The 20,885-nt window shown below is 43.6% G+C and overlaps 2 protein-coding genes across 2 annotated transcripts in view; both read right to left on the minus strand.

The window, feature by feature from the left end:
* Positions 1-3,707, minus strand: LOC139407043 (NADH dehydrogenase [ubiquinone] 1 alpha subcomplex assembly factor 4-like). The gene is made up of 3 exons (XM_071150347.1): positions 3,464-3,707; positions 2,980-3,071; positions 1-2,889 (listed from the first exon to the last, which is right to left on the minus strand). Exons 1-3 carry the CDS (start codon positions 3,594-3,596, stop codon positions 2,581-2,583), a joined length of 534 nt encoding a protein of 177 aa, XP_071006448.1. The 5' UTR covers positions 3,597-3,707; the 3' UTR covers positions 1-2,580.
* Positions 3,708-5,537: 1,830 nt separating this feature from the next.
* Positions 5,538-20,885, minus strand: part of LOC139407044 (dermatan-sulfate epimerase-like) — a 29,031-nt gene continuing 13,683 nt past the window's right edge. Inside the window, exons 4-6 of the mRNA XM_071150348.1 lie at positions 13,500-13,739; positions 9,735-9,942; positions 5,538-9,009 (exon numbers count right to left, since the gene is read on the minus strand). Of these exons, the coding sequence (XP_071006449.1) occupies positions 7,263-9,009; positions 9,735-9,942; positions 13,500-13,739 (2,195 nt within the window). The 3' untranslated portion in view covers positions 5,538-7,262. The remainder of the gene's footprint in view (positions 9,010-9,734; positions 9,943-13,499; positions 13,740-20,885) is intronic.

Here is a 20,885-nt window from a genome sequence, read left to right on the forward strand (position 1 = left end):
TTCAAAACAAAAATAATGTGTTTGATTTATTAAAATGAAACATCACAACAATCAACGTTGAAAGTAAACAGCATCATGATTCTACTCTTTTATGAAATAAATGAACACCTTCCTAATATTGAGTTGAACCCCCTTTTGCCCTCAGAAAAGCCTCAATGGACTTTTCAAGGTGTCGAAACAGTTCCACAGGGATGCTGGCCCATGTGGACTCCAATGTTTCCCACAGTTGTGTCAAGGTCCTTTGGACCATTCTTGATACACACAAGCAACTGTTGAGTGTGAAAAACCCAGCAGCGTTGCAGTTCTTGATACACAAACCAATCCGCCTGACACCCGTTCAAAGTCACTTAAATAATGTATTTTGCCCATTCACCTTCTGAATGGCGCACACACACACACGTCTCAAGGCTTAAAAATCATTCTTTAACCTGTCTCTTCCCTTTCATCTACACTGGTTGAAGTGGATTTAACAAGTGACATCAGTAAGGGATCAAAGCTTTCACCTGGTCGGTCTATATATGTTCCGAAGGTTTTGTACACTTTTAGGAAGGATATTCCCACAAACAGTGATCTTATCCAAAAGGTGCATGGAAGATTTCAAATTATAGCAAAGATCTAGTGACCGACGATGACCACTACTATACTGTAGTACTCACTTGAAAGCAGTCATTATGTTACTGATCAATAGTTTATAATTTACATTTCCTTTTGATGATATTGACACTAGAGGCGGGGTACACTATAAATACAAATTAGTGGAATTGGCTATTTCAGCCACACCCGTTGCTAACAGGTGTATAAAATAGAGCACACAGTCATGCAAACTCCATAGACAAACATTGGCAGTAGAATGGCTTTCCTGACGAGCTCTGACTTTCAACGTGGCACCGTCATAGGATGCCACCTTTCAAACAAGTCAGTTCGTCAAATTTCTACCCTGTTAGAGCTGCCACGGTCAACTGTAAGTGCTGTTATTTTGAAGTGGAAACGTCTAGGAGCAACAACGGCTCAGCCGCGAAGTAGTAGGTCACACATGCTCACAGAACGGGACCGGCGAGTGCTTAACCGTGTAAAAATCATCTGTCCTGAGTTGCAACACTCACCACCGACTTCCAAACTGCCTCTGGAAGCAACGTCAGCACAATAACTTTTCATCCGGAGCTTCTTGAAATTGGTTTCCATGGCCAAGCAGCCGCACACAAGCCTACGATTACTATGCGCAACGCCAAGCTTCAGCTAGAGTGCTATAAAGCTTGCCACCATTGGACTCTGGAGCACTCTCTGGAGTGATGAATTACGCCTCACCATCTGGCAGTCTGACAGACAAATCAGGGTTTTGGCGGATGCTAGGAGAACGCTACCAGCCCGAATGCATAGTGCCAACTGTAAAGTTTGGTGGGGGAGGAATAATGGTCTGGGGCTGTTTTTCATGTTTCGGGCTAGGCCCCTTAGTTCCAGAAGGGAATCTTAACACTATAGCATACAATTACATTCTAGATGATTCTGTGCTTCCAACTTTGTGGCAATAGTTTGGGGAAGGCCCTTTCCTGTTTCAGCATGACAATGCCCCCGTGCACAAAGCGAGGTCCATACAGAAATGGTTTGTTGAGATAGGTATGGAAGAACTTGACTGGCCTGCACAGAGCTCTGACCTCAACCCCATCGAACACTTTTGGGATGAATTGGAATGCGAACTGCGAGCCCAACCTAATCGCCCAACATCAGTGCCCGACCTCACTAATACATGTGGCTGAATGGAAGCAAGCCCCCGCAGCAATGTTCCAACATCTAGTGGAAAGCCTTCCCAGAAGAGTGAATGCTGTTTTAGCAGCAAAGAGGGAACCAACTCCATATTAATGCCAATGATTTTTGGAATGAGATGTTCGACCAGCAGGTGTCCACATACTTTTGGTCATGTAGTGTATATAATCATGATACAGTACTTAAAACACAAGTGCTGGTTTGGATACCCACGGAAGACAAACAAAATCTGACATCAAAAAGTTTTCCCACTGTTAATAGGTTTTACAGAAATACATAACATTGGCTCATATAAATGAAAAATTGAAGAGAGTACATTGCGATTTGTATAAAGATGCCAAATTAGCAAGTGACAGTCAATTTACTGTCAGTTGTGATACAGGGATGAAAGCCTTGTTAGGAAAGTAATTAGCGAAGTAGTATGAATGGATTTGTAGGCCAATATCGCATCATTCATACAATTATAGAATTGGCTGATTTTGTCATTATTAAAATGTGTATCAAGATTTACTAAAGACTGACACAAATCATACGGAGTAGTGTTACGACCTTGCCGTTTACAACACTGATTACCATTCCCACAATGAAGCTAGCTTTCTTGGGAGTGGCGGTAACATGTCTGGCTCTGAACAGTAGTGTACTGGGTTTAAATCATGCGTCTCCCTCGTTTCGTAACAGAAAAACAAATAATCCCACACTTACTCTATTCCTATCCTGAACCTTGAAGCAAGGCAGACAACCCGATAGTACATTTACATAAATAAATAATTCACTTGGCTGATAGATGTCTTGAAAGGCCAGGTATATTGCATATCTGTCCTAGGTATCTTTGATCTGCTTTGAATCGTCCTTTGTCTTGGGAGGTATGATCTTAACCTCGAAGGGGATGAAATGCTCTAGAAGTGCTTTCGTGTCTTTCAAGTCAAGAGAGTACTCCTGGGCAACCTTGTCCAATGTCCATGTTTGGGGAGCATTCTTGTGATTGTTAAGAGCTTTTAGGGCCTCAGCAATAGACAGTTTGCCTTTGGGGACATCAGTGAGCTCCACAATCCCATAGGGGTCCCCCGGTAGGTTGAACTTCAGTGGTCTGCGCTCCTCCACGTTCTCCTCAGTCACCTCCTTTGGAGCCTGTTTGTATTGTAACAGAGTTGGGTGCCAATCAAGCAAATAGTCCTCATTTGAAATTTCAATTGAATAGTCATTATTTTAGGCTCTCACCTCGGTAGGATCCTTTGATTCCACATACACCGACTTCAGCAACCCCAGGAGGGGGTCGTTTCTCTTGTGGATGGCATCATTGATCTCAGTAACTGAAGGAAACAAAATCGTTTAGGCCTCAGGGGACAAAGAACAACATATTAAAGAAGTGTGACTGTGATACAGACTGGTATGTACTGGCAGCAGATCATAACGTTAGAAGTAAAGGGTGAACCCTAGTGTTGAATGGGTAATTTGCCATCTTTGCTGCTAACTAGTTAGGTATCTTAGTTTGTGCTTGTTACAGAATTGGAAAACCACAAATACGTACTCAACACTAAAACCTTGGTTTCAAATAGCTACAAAGCTGTAACGTTAAGAAACACTAGCCAGGACAGCAAGCTATGGTATACTTGCTAACAGCCTGGCTGGCGTAGCTACAGAGTTGACCCTCCCGACTTACACAAGTTCTTCAACGCAATAACAAAAATCCCTATGTACTCACCCTCTGTACTCTGAACAGAATCAATATGGGTCAGATGTCGGGGTGCCACTTCGGGTTTTGCCTTCCCAATCTCACGATGTACTCGGTTTTCTAAATTAAAATCCCTAAACAACCGTGCAACGCGAGCCCCCATTTTTGACACGATCACCTCCAGGAACTCTCAATGTACATTCCATGCTCGAACCGTCTAAGCCCTCTCTCGGGAGAACGGGTTCCAACATTTTCGACGGAGAGCGAGACGGTTCTATCATGGTAGCTGGAAATTATACAGCGACCCCGTCTGGCGCAGAGGACATCGAGCATCTTGTTCCGCGTCCATAATGATGCGAAGACACACAATTACCGACAGGTGGCAGCAGAGCCCTGGAGCCTATTCAGTACGAGCACAGTACAGTGTCGGTAGGCAGAAAGGATGGGAAACCTATGTGATGCCTCTGGTGTAGTGTAGAGTTTGTTCTATGAGTGAGTGTGACGCTCAAACCGAAGATGAGCTGGTTATCGTAGGTAAAGGTAAACACTAGAGTCTTACAGGTCTTCAGTCTTTTTTCTCTTTTTAAAAAAAATAGGAAAACATTATCATGCAGGTTTTACATTCATACATGCAGTAAATGTAACATCTGTATTTGTTAGTGTATCTATAGGTTGAGTTTGAGTGAGTCTGACTTGGTTGTGGATTATATAGGAGCCTGGTTTGTGTTTTTTCTCTCTTGAGTAGCTTGGCCAGCCAAATCACCTTTACATAAGTGAACCCCACAGAGCACATCTGGCAATGATCTACTGCCAAGGACATATATCAAAATACTGTAGCCTACAGTATTGGAGAGACAGACATTTTGCCTATACAGTGCCTTCAGAAAGTATTCACACCTTTTGGCTTGTTCCACATTGTGTTGTGTTAAAGTGGGATTCAAATTGATTTAATTGTCATGTTTTTGTCAGCGATCTACACAAAATACTCTGTAATGTCAAAGTAAATATATATATTTTTTACATCTGTAAAAACAATTATGAAAAATAAAACAGTAATATATGTTGATTAGATAAGTATTCAACCCCCTGAGTCAATGCATGTTAGAATCACCATTGGCAGCAATTACAGCTGTTAAGTCTTTCTGGGTAAGTCTCTAAGAGCGTTCAACACCTGGATTGGGCAACATTTGCATATTATTATTTTCAAAATTCTTCAAGCTCTGTCAAATTTGTTGTTCATCATTGCAGGACAACCCTTTTCAGTTCTTACCATAGATTTCCAAACAGAGTGAGTCCGTGTCACTTATTATGTGACTTAAGCACATTTTAGCTCCTGAACGCACTTAGGCTTGCCATAACAAAGGGGTTGAATACTTATTGACTCAAGAAATGTCAGCTTTTAATTTTTAATAAATTTGTAAACATTTCTGAAAACATAATTCCACTTTGACATTATGGGGTGTTTATGGGTGTGTAGGCCAGTGACCCCCTCAGGCTGTAACACAACAAAATGTGTAAAAAGTCAAGGGGTGTTCTTTCTGAAGGCACTGTATATCATTGACTCGTGTGCCACTACTCACGTTCATAGGAATTAACAGCTTAAGTGGCGTTTGAGCAATGATGAAAATGTGTCAAAGGTCAGGGACTACGTACATTTGATATTGCCTGGCCGTCTCAGTACCTGGGTCATGTTTCTGACAGTCGGATCAGTCCTTAACACAGCCACGGCCATTGAGATTAATGATGAACTCATTGTACTACAGTACCAGTCAAAGGTTTGGACACACCTACTCATTTAAGGGTTTTTCTTTATTTTTGCTATTTTCTACATTGTAGAAAATAGTGCGCAAAGTAGCCATCAAGGCAAAAGGTGGCTACTTTGAAGAATCTAAAATATATTTAGATTTGTTTAACACTTTTTTGGTTCTTAACATGATTCCATATGTGTTATTTCATAGTTTTGATTTCTTCACTATTATTCTACAATGTAGAACAAAGTAAAAAATTAAGAAAAACCCTTGAATGAGAAGGTGTGTCCAAACCTTTGACAGGTACTGTATATCACCACAACATTTGAGACATGATACTGGTACCCTTTCAATCACATTTGATTTAGCATAAAACTCTTTATTGAATGACATGACAATGATAAAAGGCAGTGAAAATTCGTTTTTTAATGAGATGACAAAACAATGAATTCTGATTGTTGCTAGCCAGCCCTGACCAAAAGATGCTACCTGATTGTCATGAGGGCTTTCATAATCTCGGCACCCAGAACTAAATCTCTGCACTGTCACAAGAGACTAGGGCTTCCATGACTCATAGTTTAGGTAAATTCATTAGCAAGATACAGCAGACTTAGGCTGTAGTGGTATAGTGGATTGAGCTCCCCACCCACCTAATCAAATTTAATTCAACTAGCGGTGTGTTGTGTTGTAGCTCCTCCCCCTGCAGGCAGAAGAGTCATGTGTCTAGAATCTAGAATCTAAACTGTAATGTTGGCGTACACATTTTCAGTAGACACATCTGGGAATTTACAGAAAGAGAGACAGTGCCCACCCTCACATGTCCAAAACACACCAGAGGAAGTGAAGACTTGTTAGCATGTCTCTCCTTATTATCTGTGGGACTGAGCAGGAGTGAGTAAATATTGATACAACCAACCTCCTGATCGGAGGATAACTTTATCATACACTCATTTGACGACAGATATGCCAATACAGGTACAAGGCTATTTTACATACAGTATTTCCCCCCCAAATCTCTTCCACCAATGCCCACCAAAAATCGACCCCTCTCCTAGCATTTGAGTTCTCCCTTTCCTCACATATCCATGACTAGCATAGTAGTTGTTTCATCCCAACCAAAGTAACACAAAGGTCAAAGGTCCTCATCCCTGTAGTGCCGCCTGTAGATCCATTAGTTAAGAGTCAGTAACAACAAAAAACATTGGTTCCCAACGATTCCACATCATAACATCAAGAGGAGGAGCAGGTTGTGTAATTATATTAGGTAGGTTTGGTGATGGACAATAAGATGAATCTATGCTAGCATATAAGTGAATGGGCTTCACCAACATACTGCAAGTAGTCATACAGGTGAGAGCATGAAAGCAAATCTGTTACAGTTGGAGAGTAAAATGTACTTTCCCAAGTGTATTACTCTAAATGGAATTACATGGACCCTGACAGCTTAAGAACAATATCACAAGACTTAAATTGGGGTGGTGGGGGTGACAATGTGATCGGTTATGCGGGTAAGCCAATTAGGTTAAATGCAATGGTATTATACTGCAGTTATGGACACAGAGAGGACCACCGACTGAGGTAACATATTTCTATAGCTTTTTATCTGCAAAGTCCCCACATTCATCAGGCAAAAGCAAATACACAATGAAAAAAAATCACATTTGCACATCTATGCATATTGTTCTTTTCTCATTACAAAGAGTAGAAATAATACCACAAAAATATATCTTGTTTGAACATATGTACATTCTTTCTATCATGCCCACAGAGAGAGGCAGATATATCTGCATTTTAGTGGCTAGCAATCTTTGATATAAAGCAACATGTTCCACTCTAAATGCTACATTAAAAAGTTCACACAGACTCCATTCTAAAGCTCCACAGAAGCTTAGGATCTCAAAGATGGTCTGGCTTCATTTCGTTACTAAATCTATCAATTCCTATTTGGAATTAATTCTTTCCTGGACACTCATCAGGTAGACTTGGCTCAGACTGAGGCGTATGGTGCATTTGATTCACCCATGGCAAACGGTTCAATCGGTCTGCACATGGACTATTCCCCTCGCCGCACAGTGATCATGTCAACACTGTGCATGAGAGCAGGAGGAGTAGAGGCAGAGTAAGATGAAGCTGTCGATGAGCAGGATGCCATAGAAACACCTCTGGGTGTGCAGACTTCTGCCTCTCTGGAAGCGTGTCAATAACACAGACAGTAGCAGGAAGAAGGTGGCTATGTTTAAGATGAGGAATAGTCTGATATAAGAGGATGAGTTCGACAGACTGTCACTGTTGGCCGTCGCCAACACGTGGACCTCCTTGAACTTGCGACCCTTCACGAAGCCTCCCTTCCGGCCTTTTTTGGAGTCTCCATAATCCATAAAGGCCCTGGAGTCGCCGTCTTCCTCGGGGCTCTCCTCAATAATCCTCTTTGTAGTCTTCGATCTCTCCTTCTTCTCCTTTACCTCGATCTGTCCAAAGATGTCCGGCAGGCTCTCTGAGAGCTTGTCCCCAAGGTTCCCCAAGGCTTTATTGGCCCCCTTGCCCTTGCCCTGTTTCTTAGTCAGAGCAAACATTTTCTCAATGGCCTCCGTTTTCTTCTTGTCGGAGAACTGGAGGAGGCGCTCGGCCGTCTTGCGGAAGCTGGCCGTGTTGAGCACCCGGCCCAGGATGTGTCTCTCCAGCTGCTGGAAAACAGGCTTGGCGTGCTGGAGGTTGTCCTCTACTACGTTGACATACTCCTCTACCTCCTCCGGCGTGCTGTTCTTCACTCCTGCTGCTTTCTCAAATACTATTTTCTTCTGGTCCACCAGCACCATGGCGAACAGAGGCTTGGTGGCCACCTCCCCGGTCAGCAGGTAGATAGTGTAGGTGTGCTCGTTGGTGGCCAGGTAAATGTCCACCCTGTTAGCATCGCCACGCAGACTAAAGCTCTGCACGTCCACCCCTGGCCCAAAGAAGATGTAGGCCACCCTGGTATGGGGATACCTCAGAGGCATTGTCACATTCACATAGTTAGAGCCGTTATAGGGGTAACCACGGGGATAGTTCCAGTACCCCAAGACCCCTTTCTCACTGAAGCCTGTGTCATCCATCCAAAACATTTGATATGGGTCTTCCCCATGTCTGACAAAGGCTCCGTGCACACCGTCTATTTTGGTGTCCTTAAAGGGCAGGTCCGTGTTGTGGAAGAAGGCACTCATGGCCCTGGTTGTGCTGTCTGCCTCCAGATGGATATGATCAACCAGGACCAGCAACTGGGGGTGCAGGAGCAGCAGGTTCCTCTGGAAGCTCCTGATCTTCAGGTCAGGGTTGTAGGCCGACTGGCCCTCCCCACGGATGAACACCATGCCCTGCCTTTCCAGAGCCGCCTCCACCCTGCCCTGGGCATCCGCCGGCAGCCCCACCTTGTACTTCAGCCACTTGGAGTCGCAGGCCTCTGTGACCTGGCCGTCCCATGGCTTGAAGCAGCTTCCCGAGGTAGCCGGGGAGAACAGCACTGCGTTGTTGAGGAAGGTGTACTTGGGCCCGTACAGAGCCTCCGTGATAAAAGGAACACCGTTAGGGGCGAACGTAAAGCTGTTCTGGTCAGGGTGCTCGTGGCCAGCGTTAAAGTTCCGCCAACCTTTTATCCAGTCTTTGTACTTGTTCCTGTGAACGATGTCAAATATGGCCCGTCCACCCAGCTTCCCAGACTTAAAGGAGAGGAAGGTGTGGTTGGTGTCTGCGGGTAGAGAACTTCCATAAGTGACGACCCCCCAGTCCTCAAAGTAGTGGAGTTGGGATGTACCAAAGTCTGATGGAGCCCTGGGTGTCAGGCTGGGATCATACCTGCAGAATGGAAATAAAACAACAAGAAATAAATGTCATACATTTAAATTCAGTTGCTCTAAAAGCAAATATTTCATTAATAATTGAGTAAATCAGTGTATACACTGAGTGTACAAAACATTAAGAACACCTTCCTAATATTGAGTTACATCCTTTTTGCCCTCAGAACAGCCTCAATTCGTCAGGGCATGGACTCTACAAGGCGTCGAAAAGCATTCCACAGGTTTGTTGGCCCATATTGACTCCAATGCGTCCCACAGTTGTGTCAAGTTGGTTGGAAGTCCTTTGGGTGGTGGACCATTCTTGATATACACAGGAAACTTTTCAGCATGAAAAACCTAGCAGCGTTGCAGTTCTTGACACACCCAAACCAGTGCACCTGACACCTACCACCATATCCTGTTCAAAGGTACTTAAATATTTTGTCTTGCCCATTCACCCAGGCTGTTCTGAATGGCACACATACACAATCCATGTCTCAATTGTCTCAAGGCTTAAACATCCTTATTTGACATGTTTCTTCCCTTCACCTACACAGATTGAAGTGGATTCAACAAGTGACATCACCTGGCCAGTTCATATCATGGAAAGAGCAGGTGTTCCGAATGTTTTGTACACTCAGTGTACGACAGTACACTTCAACCAATAGAGAGAGAAAGAGCGAGAGAGAAAGAGACAGAACGAGAGAGAGAGAGAGAGAGAGAGAGAGAGAGAGAGATTCTCACCAGATGAACTCTGTGTGCAGTGTGCACCATCTCTGTCCCTTCCCAGCCTGTCCTGGCCCCTCCAACACCCGGTTCTGATGGATCTGCTCAGCCAGCCAGTTTCCACTGCCGTTCCTCATCACATAGCGATCCAGGAACACCAGCTGGCTCTCGGGCCCGTAGAACCAGTTGTAGTTGGAATCTGCTATGGCTACAGTCCTCTGGAACCCTGGTGAGATGGAACAGGCCAGGGCAAAAGATCAAAATGGATTATTTTACAGTTAAAATATAGGAGAAGGCAACTTCAATATAGTGGCCTTTCATACGAGTTTGTTGGAGGATTATTGAATGTTATTATCATAAAACTCGGACAAATATGAAGTGACAGCTCCATATTGTCCAAGGTCCAGTTCAGCTGTACTAACCACATAGCTTTCTATTTGATTGAATGCATAGTAATACATATGCTACAAAATCATGATTCATTTCTTTCCTTTTCTTACTGAATAGCTCACAAAAGCTTTTACACCCATGCATGCCATGTCCTTAACATAAGGAAATGAGCCAAATGACAGGCCCTGTTGAGATCGTAGCTCCCTAGCTTTATCGATGAAGCCATTTCCCCAACACAAAGAATGGCAGTCTGGTGCCAAAAGAGATCTTAAAACCTAGCAACCGGTAGTAAAAACTTAACCACAATAAATCACATGTAAGCCAAAAACAATAACGGCAATAACCAAAATCAGTGCACAAGCGGTACGACAATACGCGCGTTTCCCCTTTGTAAAAACATCCCTTCTGTGATACAAAACTAGACCTTGGATAAACAAATGCCCAATCCAAATGATGTCGGTCGGGTGATATTGGTTTGTTCACGGTCTGTCTTTGTAAGTCCAACACAAGATACATTTAAAACACGGCTCCTGTTTACAGTCTAACCTGTTGGAACACCAACAAACCCCATCATTTGAACACAGAGACATACAGTGGGTTACGGAATTATTGGATCCCTTGATAAAGATCAGTAAAAAAAGACTCTATGTTGTCAGCCTCCAGGCAGAGGCAACCAGGTTTTTGGCAAAAATGTCCTGCTACTTGGTCAAGTTCATGATGCCGTTGACCTTAACAAGGACCACAGTACCAGTGGAAGCAAAATAACCCCATAACATCAAAGATCCACCACCATATTTAACTGTAGGTATGAAGTACTTTTCTGCATTTGCCTCCTTTTTTCGACTCCAATCCGACCACTGGTGTGCACGGCCAAAGAGCTCGATTTCCATGTCATCTGACCATGAGGTGACATGAAAATATAGCTCTTTGGCATACAATATAGCTCAGCATTTGTATTCTTTACTTCTTTTTTCACTCATCTTTATCAAGGGTGCCAATAATTATGGACCTGACTGTACAGGGTCAGCGAGTGCAGTGCAGTCACATAGTCCGCTCAGGCAGAAGGTAGTTAGGCAGGATAATCTGGGAGAGAGAAAGCTGGCATTGTGGATATTGAGTCCAGCGTTCTCCTGGCTGCTGCAATTAAGAGCTGCTCTCTGAATGCAGCAGTGGCGCCCAGCCCCAGTCACAATACAGAGAGTGTTGGCAGGGGGCTATAAAATGTCCAGACCTGAGAGCCCCTCCTCCAGCGCTACCCTCCCCCTGACCATAAACCAGGAGAGGAGAGAAGAGGAGAGCAAAGGAGATGAGGGAAGAGGGGAGATGGAGAGGGCTGGATCAGCATAGCTCTGACAGCCCCCCAGGAAGGTAACGCATGCATAACCCATATCAAGACAAACGAGCAGTCACCCTCTCTAACATGGGGGTAATGCACCCAGGGGGGTTTCATGCCTAATCTACTTAGAACTTGGACAATGTTGCCAAGAAGTGCCACAGAGGTTTGCTAAGGCATTTAGGAACACTTACAGTTGATGTCGGAAGTTTACATACACCTTAGCCAACTACATTTAAACTCAGGTTTTCACAATTCCTGACATTCAATCCTAGTAACAATTCGCTGTCTTAGGTCAGTTAAGATCACCACATTATTTTAAGAATGTGAAATGTCAGAATAATAGTAGAGAGAATGATTTATTTCAGCTTTTATTTCTTTCATCACATTCCCAGTGGGTCAGAAGTTTACATACACTCAATTAGTATTTGGTAGCATTGCCTTAAAATGGTTTAACTTGCGTCAAACGTTTCGGGTAGCCTTCCACAAGCTTCCCACAATAAGTTGGGTGAATTTTGGTCCATTCCTCCTGACAGAGCTGGTGTAACTGAGTCATGTTTGTAGGCCTCCTTGCTCGCACACGCTTTTTCAGTTCTGACCACAAATATTCTATAGGATTGAGGTCAGGGCTTTGTGATGGCCACTCCAATACCTTGACTTTGTTGTTCTTAAGTCATTTTGCCACAACTTTGGATGTATGCTTGGGGTCATTGTCCATTTTGAAGACCCATTTGCGACCAAGCTTTAACTTCCTAACTGATGTCTTGACATGTTGCTTCAATATATCCATATAATTTTCTTTCCTCTTGATACCATCCATTTTGTGAAGTGCACCAGTCCCTCCTGCAGCAAAGCGCCCCCACAACATGATGCTGCCACCACCATGCTTCACGGTTGGGATGGTGTTCTTTGGCTTGCAAGCCTCCCCCTTTTTCCTCCAAACATAACAATGGTCATTATGGCCAAACAGCTCTAATTTCGTTTCATCAGACAAGAGGACATTTCTCCAAAAAGTATGATCTTTGTCCCCATGTGCAGTTGCAAACCGTAGTCTGGCTTTTTATAGCGGTTTTGGAGCAGTGGCTTCTTCCTTGCTGAGCGGCCTTTCAGGTTATGTCGATATAGGACTCGTTTTACTGTGGATATAGATACTTTTGTACCTGTTTCCTCCAGCATCTTCACAAGGTCCTTTGCTGTTGTTCTGGGATTGATTTGTACTTTTCGCACCAAAGTATGTTCATCTCTAGAGACAGAACTTGTCTCCTTCCTGAGCGGTATGACGGCCGTGTGGTCCCATGGTGTTTATACTTGCATACTATTGTTTGTACAGATGAACATGGTACCTTCAAGCATTTGGAAATTGCTCCCAAGGAGGAACCAGAATTGTGGAGGTCTTCAATTATTTGGCTGATTTCTTTTGATTTTCCCATGATGTCAAGCAAAGAGGCACTGAGTTTGAAGGTAGGCCTTGAAATAAATACATCCACAGGTACACCTCCAATTGACTCAAATGATGTCAATTAGCCTATCAGAAGCTTCTAAAGCCATGACATCATTTTATGGCATTTTCCAAGCTTTAGTGTATGTAAACTTCTGACCCACTGGAATTGTGATACAGTGAATTATAAGTTAAATAATTCGTCTGTAAACAATTGTTGGAAAAATTACTTGTGTCATGCGCAAAGTAGATATCCTAACCGACTTGCCACAACTATAGTTTGTTAACAAGACATTTATGGAGTGGTTGAAAAACAAGTTTTAATGACTCCAACCTAAGTGTATGTAAACCTCTTTCAACTGTATTTAATCATTGCTAACTTGCACTGCATTTAATTTCAAAATAGCCTGTCTTGCTGCCTATATAGTATCTGTATCACCTTTGCATCTATCATGTGACATCTAGACTAAATGCACTGTTAGAGATAAAAAGTCGATCGAAACAAGCAACTTCTTCAAAGGGAACATTAAGAGGAGAAAAAACACCCTTAAGAGGAGAAATGAAGTTATATTGAATAGAATGGCAGAGCACACACACACAACATCTATAACAGCTGTATTACCTGGCAGGATGGTCCTGTACATGAAGGCAAAGTGTTTGTGGAGCCAGGGGTGGTCGAAGTGGCTGATGGAGAAGTGTCTCTGCACCAGGAACATGTACTGGAAAAGAGAGCGGGTGGTGTACGTCCCGTAGGCCACGCCCTCATAAAGCGAGCCGTCCGTCACGTCCTGCAGCAGCACCATAGACTTCTCCATGATGGCCAGGACCTGCTTGGTCCACAGGTAGGCCTCCTGCAGGTAACCTGGAACCGAACAGAGGAGAAGCCAGGGTCAGCTTATTGGTTTTCGAAGGAAGGTCATGTTCGTCAATGTCTCTGGAGCAGTGGCTCCCAAACATTTGTACTGTACTGCTGTCACCCAGCCAAAGTGTTTGTTTTCTTGAGACATACCCCAATTAAGCTCGGTGTAAAGTGTGGTCTCAAGTGAGGTTGATCATAAATATAGTTACAGTAAGCTACTCAGTCAGTCACATTCACATTTTCTTTCCCGGAACATCATACTGGAACCTCCCGTTATGCATGGAAAGTATGAAACTACCATATCAGACTAATGTATAGTCTCTCTCTCTCTCTCTCTCTCTATGAGAAGAAGTGACCACATAAACACTCCAGCCGCAGTTCATTGAGAATCCCAGTCCATCATGGGTGCCTGGCAGCTACCCGGTGGATTGGATCCACCCGGACACCACAACCCACAGCCCACAGCCCAGCTCCGGAGCCGGCGTCCACCCCAGTGTTTGGTTTGGGCTGGGAGACCAGTGGCCTACACAGAGCAGGTATTTATCATCAAACAGGAACTGCTGGCACACAAAGACCACATTTACACAAACGGCATCTCACTACGCTCACACCCCGACTCCACACAGTGTTTGGACTGTTCTGCATTTTCCATTATTAGACATAGGCATCATGTATATAGGAATTCATGAACTAAAAAAATCCAATTAACCCTACGAAGTCAAAAGCTATAAATGTCTTCTCCCACCCATGGCTCAATCACATCCCATATAGTCACCCTGTGCCACAATGTCCTCCTCTACCCCTCTGGGATTTAATGATGTTGCCTTCGTTGCTGTTATTAGGGGCTTTTCTTCAGCCATGCTGTTAGTGATGTTACTGGCTCTAGATCTCTGGAGCTCCCATCAGTACACATTAGTCATCCACACGTTGAGAGCCGCTGTTTGGGGAAGGTCTGGTCTGTTAACTTCCCAGCACCATCACAATGAGATCTGTAGGAATGTGGGAGGTCAAGAGATGGTGCCATTTGACTTGACTTCTACTCCTTTGAGGTTCTTCGCTAATTATGATTAGATGAGACATTGAGACATTTCTGGTTCTTCTTAGTTCATTTTCAGGAATGGACAAAGAATGATTTCCTAAGAATGGAATAACTTCAAATGTTATGTAGGATCAATGAGTTACGCTCCCGAGTGACGCAGCGGTCTAAGGCACTGCATCTTAGTGCTAGAGGCGTCACTACAGACCCTGGTTCGATTCCAGGCTGTATAACAACTGGACGTGACTTGGAGTCCCATAGGGCGGTGCACAATTGGCCCAGCGTCGTCCGGGTTAGTGTTTGGCTGGGGTAGGCCGTCATTGTAAATAAGAATTTGTTCTTAACTGACCTGCGTAGTAAATAAGTGGTTAAATGTTTAAAAAGAAAATGTAACTGATAGTTGTCTACCAAGAGTTTATGCTTCATTTATTGACATGATAATCATGCATTGGGAGAATGAACAAGTCTAGACAATTGCTTCAACCTGCATCCACTAGAGAGAAATGGCAATATAATTTTCCACACTGTACCCAACGGGCAAAGACACTCGATAGACATTCAATTTTGCTTGACATTTGATTAAGTTGTCAACAATCTTAAACCAAACCTGTAAACCCTGTTTGTGGTTGAATATAAGGTCAATGACATTGAAATAACAAGGGAACTACGTTGACTCAACCCATTTGGTGTAAAATAGACACTTTACCATAAATGAATCAAGTGTTCACGTGTAACAGCTTTCAAGGAAGCAACACAATGTGGTGTGACTGTGGCTATGACTTTGAATGGTTCCCAGAGTCCCAGCATTTACACCAGATAATAAAACTCAAGCACCTGGGTGGCCGTAGCAGAGAAGTGGGTGATTGAGGCCTTAGGTTTAACTACTGTTGCTTAACTATAGATGAACTCAGGGTAAACTATGCCACATATGACTGTCCAATTAGGAGCGGAGCTAGGCAGCCGCAAAGCACCAACATGCAGACACCTGCATCAGGAATGCACTGATCCCCTGTAAGCTGCTGTCCTGTGATCTAGTCATCTGGACAGAGCCCATACAATATCCCCTCTGACTCACAATCAAGGCATGAAATGATACGAATACAGTATACATACAGTACCTACATGCTGTGCTTAACATTCCCATACAGGTCTTAAGACATTTTATGCTTTGGACAGATACGGTATGTCTCCCTTTATTTTCAACAGATGGAGCCTTATCCCTTCCTTATGAATAAATGCTTCAAAATGGCTTTTTGGCTTCACCTTTAAAATAATACACAGGAAGAGAGGTGCTGTGTTATTCCATAAATCGGAGTAATATAGACCTGTGCAATACAATAGCTCTGAAAGAAATGTGACACAAGACCAATGTTTGCTCTTGATTTCTTCTGGCAGTACCTTACAGGCAAAGTTCCCTTTATTCACTGAGATCTTAATGGAATAATATTTGCGCGTAAATGTCATACTTTTGCACAGGATATGAATGACAAATCCGTGACAAGGGAATGCAGGAAGTGAATAGGATCGTGTGCAGAGCACACAGTCAAATAATTATGCGGGAGTTAGGCCCTTAAATGAACTGGTCCAAGAATGAGAAAGCGAACAGTTAGCACGTTCCGTCAATCTGTCGCACTCAAAGCAAATACTGTATGTTAGTTAAGCCACCTTCTAATGAGAGTCTCTTAACAATTTGCAGCCAAATTAAAACATTGAAGTGCAAAGTCAGCTTTAAACGTTTACACAGTCAGCACAAAGACATCAGGCCATGACCAAATGACATTTTCTTCCAAGGTAAGAGAAGAGGTAACAACCTATGCTGCTGGACCTCTGTTTTTCCTCCACTTGAAAGAAACAAGCTGATCCAAAACAAAGAGGGGTGCTATAATTCTCCAGAGTCTGCACCTCCTGCCCCCCCCCCCCCCCCCCCCCCCCCTCACTATCACAAACCAGCCTCAAAGAAAAACCACGGTGACCACAGTCATCTCCATAAGCCTGTTGTCAGTTAGTTTACGTCGACTCTTGTTCTTTTTCTACCAGAAACATTTTCCTTGTAATCAAACTAGGCTGTACAGCAGTGCTGGGAACAACAAGAACAACTTCACCTTCCTCTGGCCTCGCTGCCTCTGAATCAAACATCCAAGAATATACAACCAGGACATTTAAACCAAAACAATAGAGGGAACAGTTTTCAAATGTACAGTAAATAACAAGGCTATTTTCTAGTCATATACGTTCCTTCCTTTCACACGGAATCTACTAAGAAAAACATTGGGAAAAGGTCCATCCAGAATGTTATGGAATCGTGTGGAATGTTTCCATTGTATATATATTTTTTTTTTTAAGAAGAAGAAAATTCACCTTTATTTAACCAGGTAGGCCAGTTGAGAACAAGTTCTCATTTACAACTGTGACCTGACCAAGATAAAGCAAAGCACTGCGACAAAAAACAACCCAGGGTTACACATGGGATAAACAAAAGTACAGTCATTAACACAATAGAAAAATATATATGCAGTGTGTGCAAATGGCATAAGGAGGTAAGGCAATAAATAGACCATATGTGCAGATGATGATGTGCAAGTAGAAATACTTGCAAATGAGCAAAAAAAAGTTAATAAAAGCAATATGGTAGGTAGTTGGATGGTCTATTTACAGATGGGCTGTGTACAGCTGCAGCGATCGGTAAGCTGCTCAGATAGCTGATGCTTAAAGTTAGTGAGGGAAATATAAGTCTCCAACTTCAGCGATTTTTGCAATTCGTTCCAGTCATTGACAGCAGAGAACTGTAAGGAAAGGCAGCCAAAGTGTGTGTTGGCTTGGGGATGACCAGTGAGATATACCTGCTGGAGCACTTGCTACGGGTTGGTGTTGTTATGGTCACCAGTGAGCTGAGATAAGGAGGCGGTTTACCTACCAAAAACTTATAGATGACCTGGAGCCAGTGGGTCTTGCGACGAATATGTAGCGAGGGCCAGCTGACGAGAGTATACAGATCGCAGTGGTGGGTGGTATATGGGGCTTTGGTGACATAACAGATGGGACAGTTTGCTGATTATAGTGTCGGAGGCTATTTTGTAAATGACATCGCCGATGTCAAGGATCGATAGGATAGTCAGTTTTACGAGGGTATGTTTGGCAGCGTGAGTGAATGAGGCTTTGTTGCAAAACAGGAAGCCGATTCTAGATTTAATTTTGGATTGGAGATGCTTAATATGAGTCTGGAAGGAGAGTTTACAGTCTAGCCAGACACCTACGTATTTGTAGTTGTCCACATAGTCTAAGTTAGAACCGTCCAGAGTAGTGATGCTAGTCGGGCGGGTGGGTGAATAGCATGCATTTAGTTTTACCAGTGTTTAAGAGCAGTTGGAGGACAAAGAAGGAGTATTGTATGGCATTGAAGCTTGTTTGGAGGTTTGTTAACACAGTGTCCGAAGAAGGGCAAGATGTATACAGAATGGTGTCGTCTGCATAAAGGTGGATAAAGGAATCACCCGCAGCAAGAGCGACATCGTTGATATATACAGAGAAAAGAGTCGGCCAAAGAATTGAACCCTGTGGTACCCCCATAGAGACCAGAGGTCTAGACAACAGGCCGTCCGATTTGACACACTGAACTCTATTTGAGAAGTAGTTGGTGAACCAGGCGAGGCAGTCATTTGAGAAACCAAGGCTGTTGAGTCTACGGTGAATACGGTGATTGACAGAGTCGAAAGCCTTGGCCAGGTCAATGAAGATGGCTGCACAGTACTGTCTTTTATCAATGGCGGTTATGATTTAGTTTAGTACCTTGAGCGTGGCTGAGGTGCACCCGTGACCGGCTCGGAAACAGGATTACACAGCGGAGAAGGTACGGTGGGATTTGAAATGGTCAGTGATCTGTTTGTTACCTTGGTTTTTGAAGACCTTAGAAAGGCAGGGTAGGATATATATAGGTCTGTAACAGTTTGGGTCTTGAGTGTCACCCCATTTGAAGAGGGGTTGACCGCGGCAGCTTTCCACTCTTTAGAAATCTCGGACGATACGAAAGAGAGGTTGAACAGACTATTAATAGGGGTTGCAACAATGGCGGCGGATAACTTTAGAAAGCGAGGGTCCAGATTGTCTAGCCCAGCTGATTTGTACAGGTCCAGGTTTTGCAACTCTTTCAGAACATCTGATATCTTGATTTGGATGAAGGAGAAGCTGGGGAGGTTTGGGCAAGAAGCTGCGGGGTGTGCGGAGCTGTTGGCCGGGGTTGGGGTAGCCAGGAGGAAAGCATGGCCAGCCATAGAGAAATGGTTATTGAAATTCACGATTATCGTGGATTTATCTGTAGTGACAGTGTTTCCTAGCCTCAGTTCAGTGGGCAGCTGGGAGGAGGTGATCTTATTCTCCATGGACTTTACAGTGTCCCAAAACCTTTTGGAGCTACAGGATGCAAATGTATGTTTGAAAAAGCTAGCCTTTGCTTTCCTAACTGACTGTGTGTATTGGTTCCGGACTTCCCTGAAAAGTTGCATATTGCGGGGACAATTCGATGCTAGTGCAGTACGCCACATGATGTTTTTGTGCTGGTTGAGGGCAGTCAGGTCTGGAATGAACCAAGGGCTATATCTGTTCTTAGTTCTACATTTTTTGAAAGGGACATGCTTATTTAAGATGGTGAGGAAATTACTTTTAAAGAACAACCAGGCAAGTGCAGCTATGGAGAATAACCCAGGGCTGACTGAACTGAAATTCCAGCCCAGAATGCTTCTCTCCTCAGGGGCAGAGGGGACAGCCTGGCAAGCCTCCCCTGGAGGAACCAATCTCAAATAAGTCATTTGGAACTGGACTGTAGCCATCCATTTAAGGCGAATGTGACACAGGAAGGATGTAACTGAGGAGGAATGAAGTTGCCAAGATGAGACCACATTATTCCAAAGAGGAAAATGAATAGGCTGAGCAGAAAATGACCAATCTACCGATCTACTGGATCTATATACAGTGGAGGTCGGTAGTTTACATACACCTTAGCCAAATACATTTAAACTCAGTTTTTCACAATTCCTGACATTTAATCCTAGTAAAAATTCCCTGTCTTAGGTCAGTTAGGATCGCCACTTTATTTTAAGAATGTGAAATGTCAGAATAATAGTAGAGAGAATGATTTATTTCAGCTTTTATTTCTTTCATCACATTCCCAGTGGGTCAGAAGTTTACATACACTCAATTAGTATTTGGTAGCATTGCCTTTAAATTGTTTAACTTGGGTCAAACGTTTCGGGTAACCTTTTTTTGACCCATTCCTCCTGACAGAGCTGGTGTAACTGAGTCAGGTTTGTAGGCCTCCTTGCTCGCACACACCTTTTCAGTTCTGCCCAGAAATGTTCTATAGGATTGAGGTCAGGGCTTTGTGATGGCCACTCCAATACCTTGACTTTGTTGTCCTTAAGCCATTTTGCCACAACTTTGGAAGTATGCTTGGGGTCATTGTCCATTTGGAAGACCCATTTGCTTCAATATATCTACATCATTTTCTTTCCTCATGATGCCATCTATTTTGTGAAGTGCACCAGTCCCTCCTGCAGCAAAGCACCCCCACAACAGGATGCTGCCACCCCCGTGCTTCACGGTTGGGATGGTGTTCTTCTTCTTCATCTTTTTCCTCCAAACATAATGATGGTCATTATGGCCAAACAGTTCTATTTTCGTTTCATCAGACCAGATCTTTGTCCCCATGTGCAGTTGCAAAGCGTAGTCTGGAGCAGTGGCTTCTTCCTTGCTGAGCAGCCTTTCAGGTTATGTCGATATAGGACTTGTTTTGCTGTGGATATAGATACTTTTGTACCTGTTTCCTCCAGCATCTTCACAAGGTCCTTTGCTGTTGTTCTGGGATTGATTTGCACTTTTCGCACCAAAGTACGTTCATCTCTAGGAGACAGAATGCGTCTCCTTCCTGAGCGGTATGACGACTGCGTGGTCCCATGGTGTTTATACTTGCGCACTATTGTTTCTACAGATGAACGTGGTACCTTCAAGCGTTTGGAAATTGCTCCCAAGGATGAACCAGACTTGCGGAGGTCTACAATTTGTTTCTGAGGTCTTGGCTTCTTTTGATTTTCCCATGATGTCAAGCAAAGAGGCACTGAGTT

This window comes from Oncorhynchus clarkii, chromosome 4 (genome assembly GCF_045791955.1).
Source record: "Oncorhynchus clarkii lewisi isolate Uvic-CL-2024 chromosome 4, UVic_Ocla_1.0, whole genome shotgun sequence".
Lineage (NCBI taxonomy): Eukaryota > Metazoa > Chordata > Actinopteri > Salmoniformes > Salmonidae > Oncorhynchus > Oncorhynchus clarkii.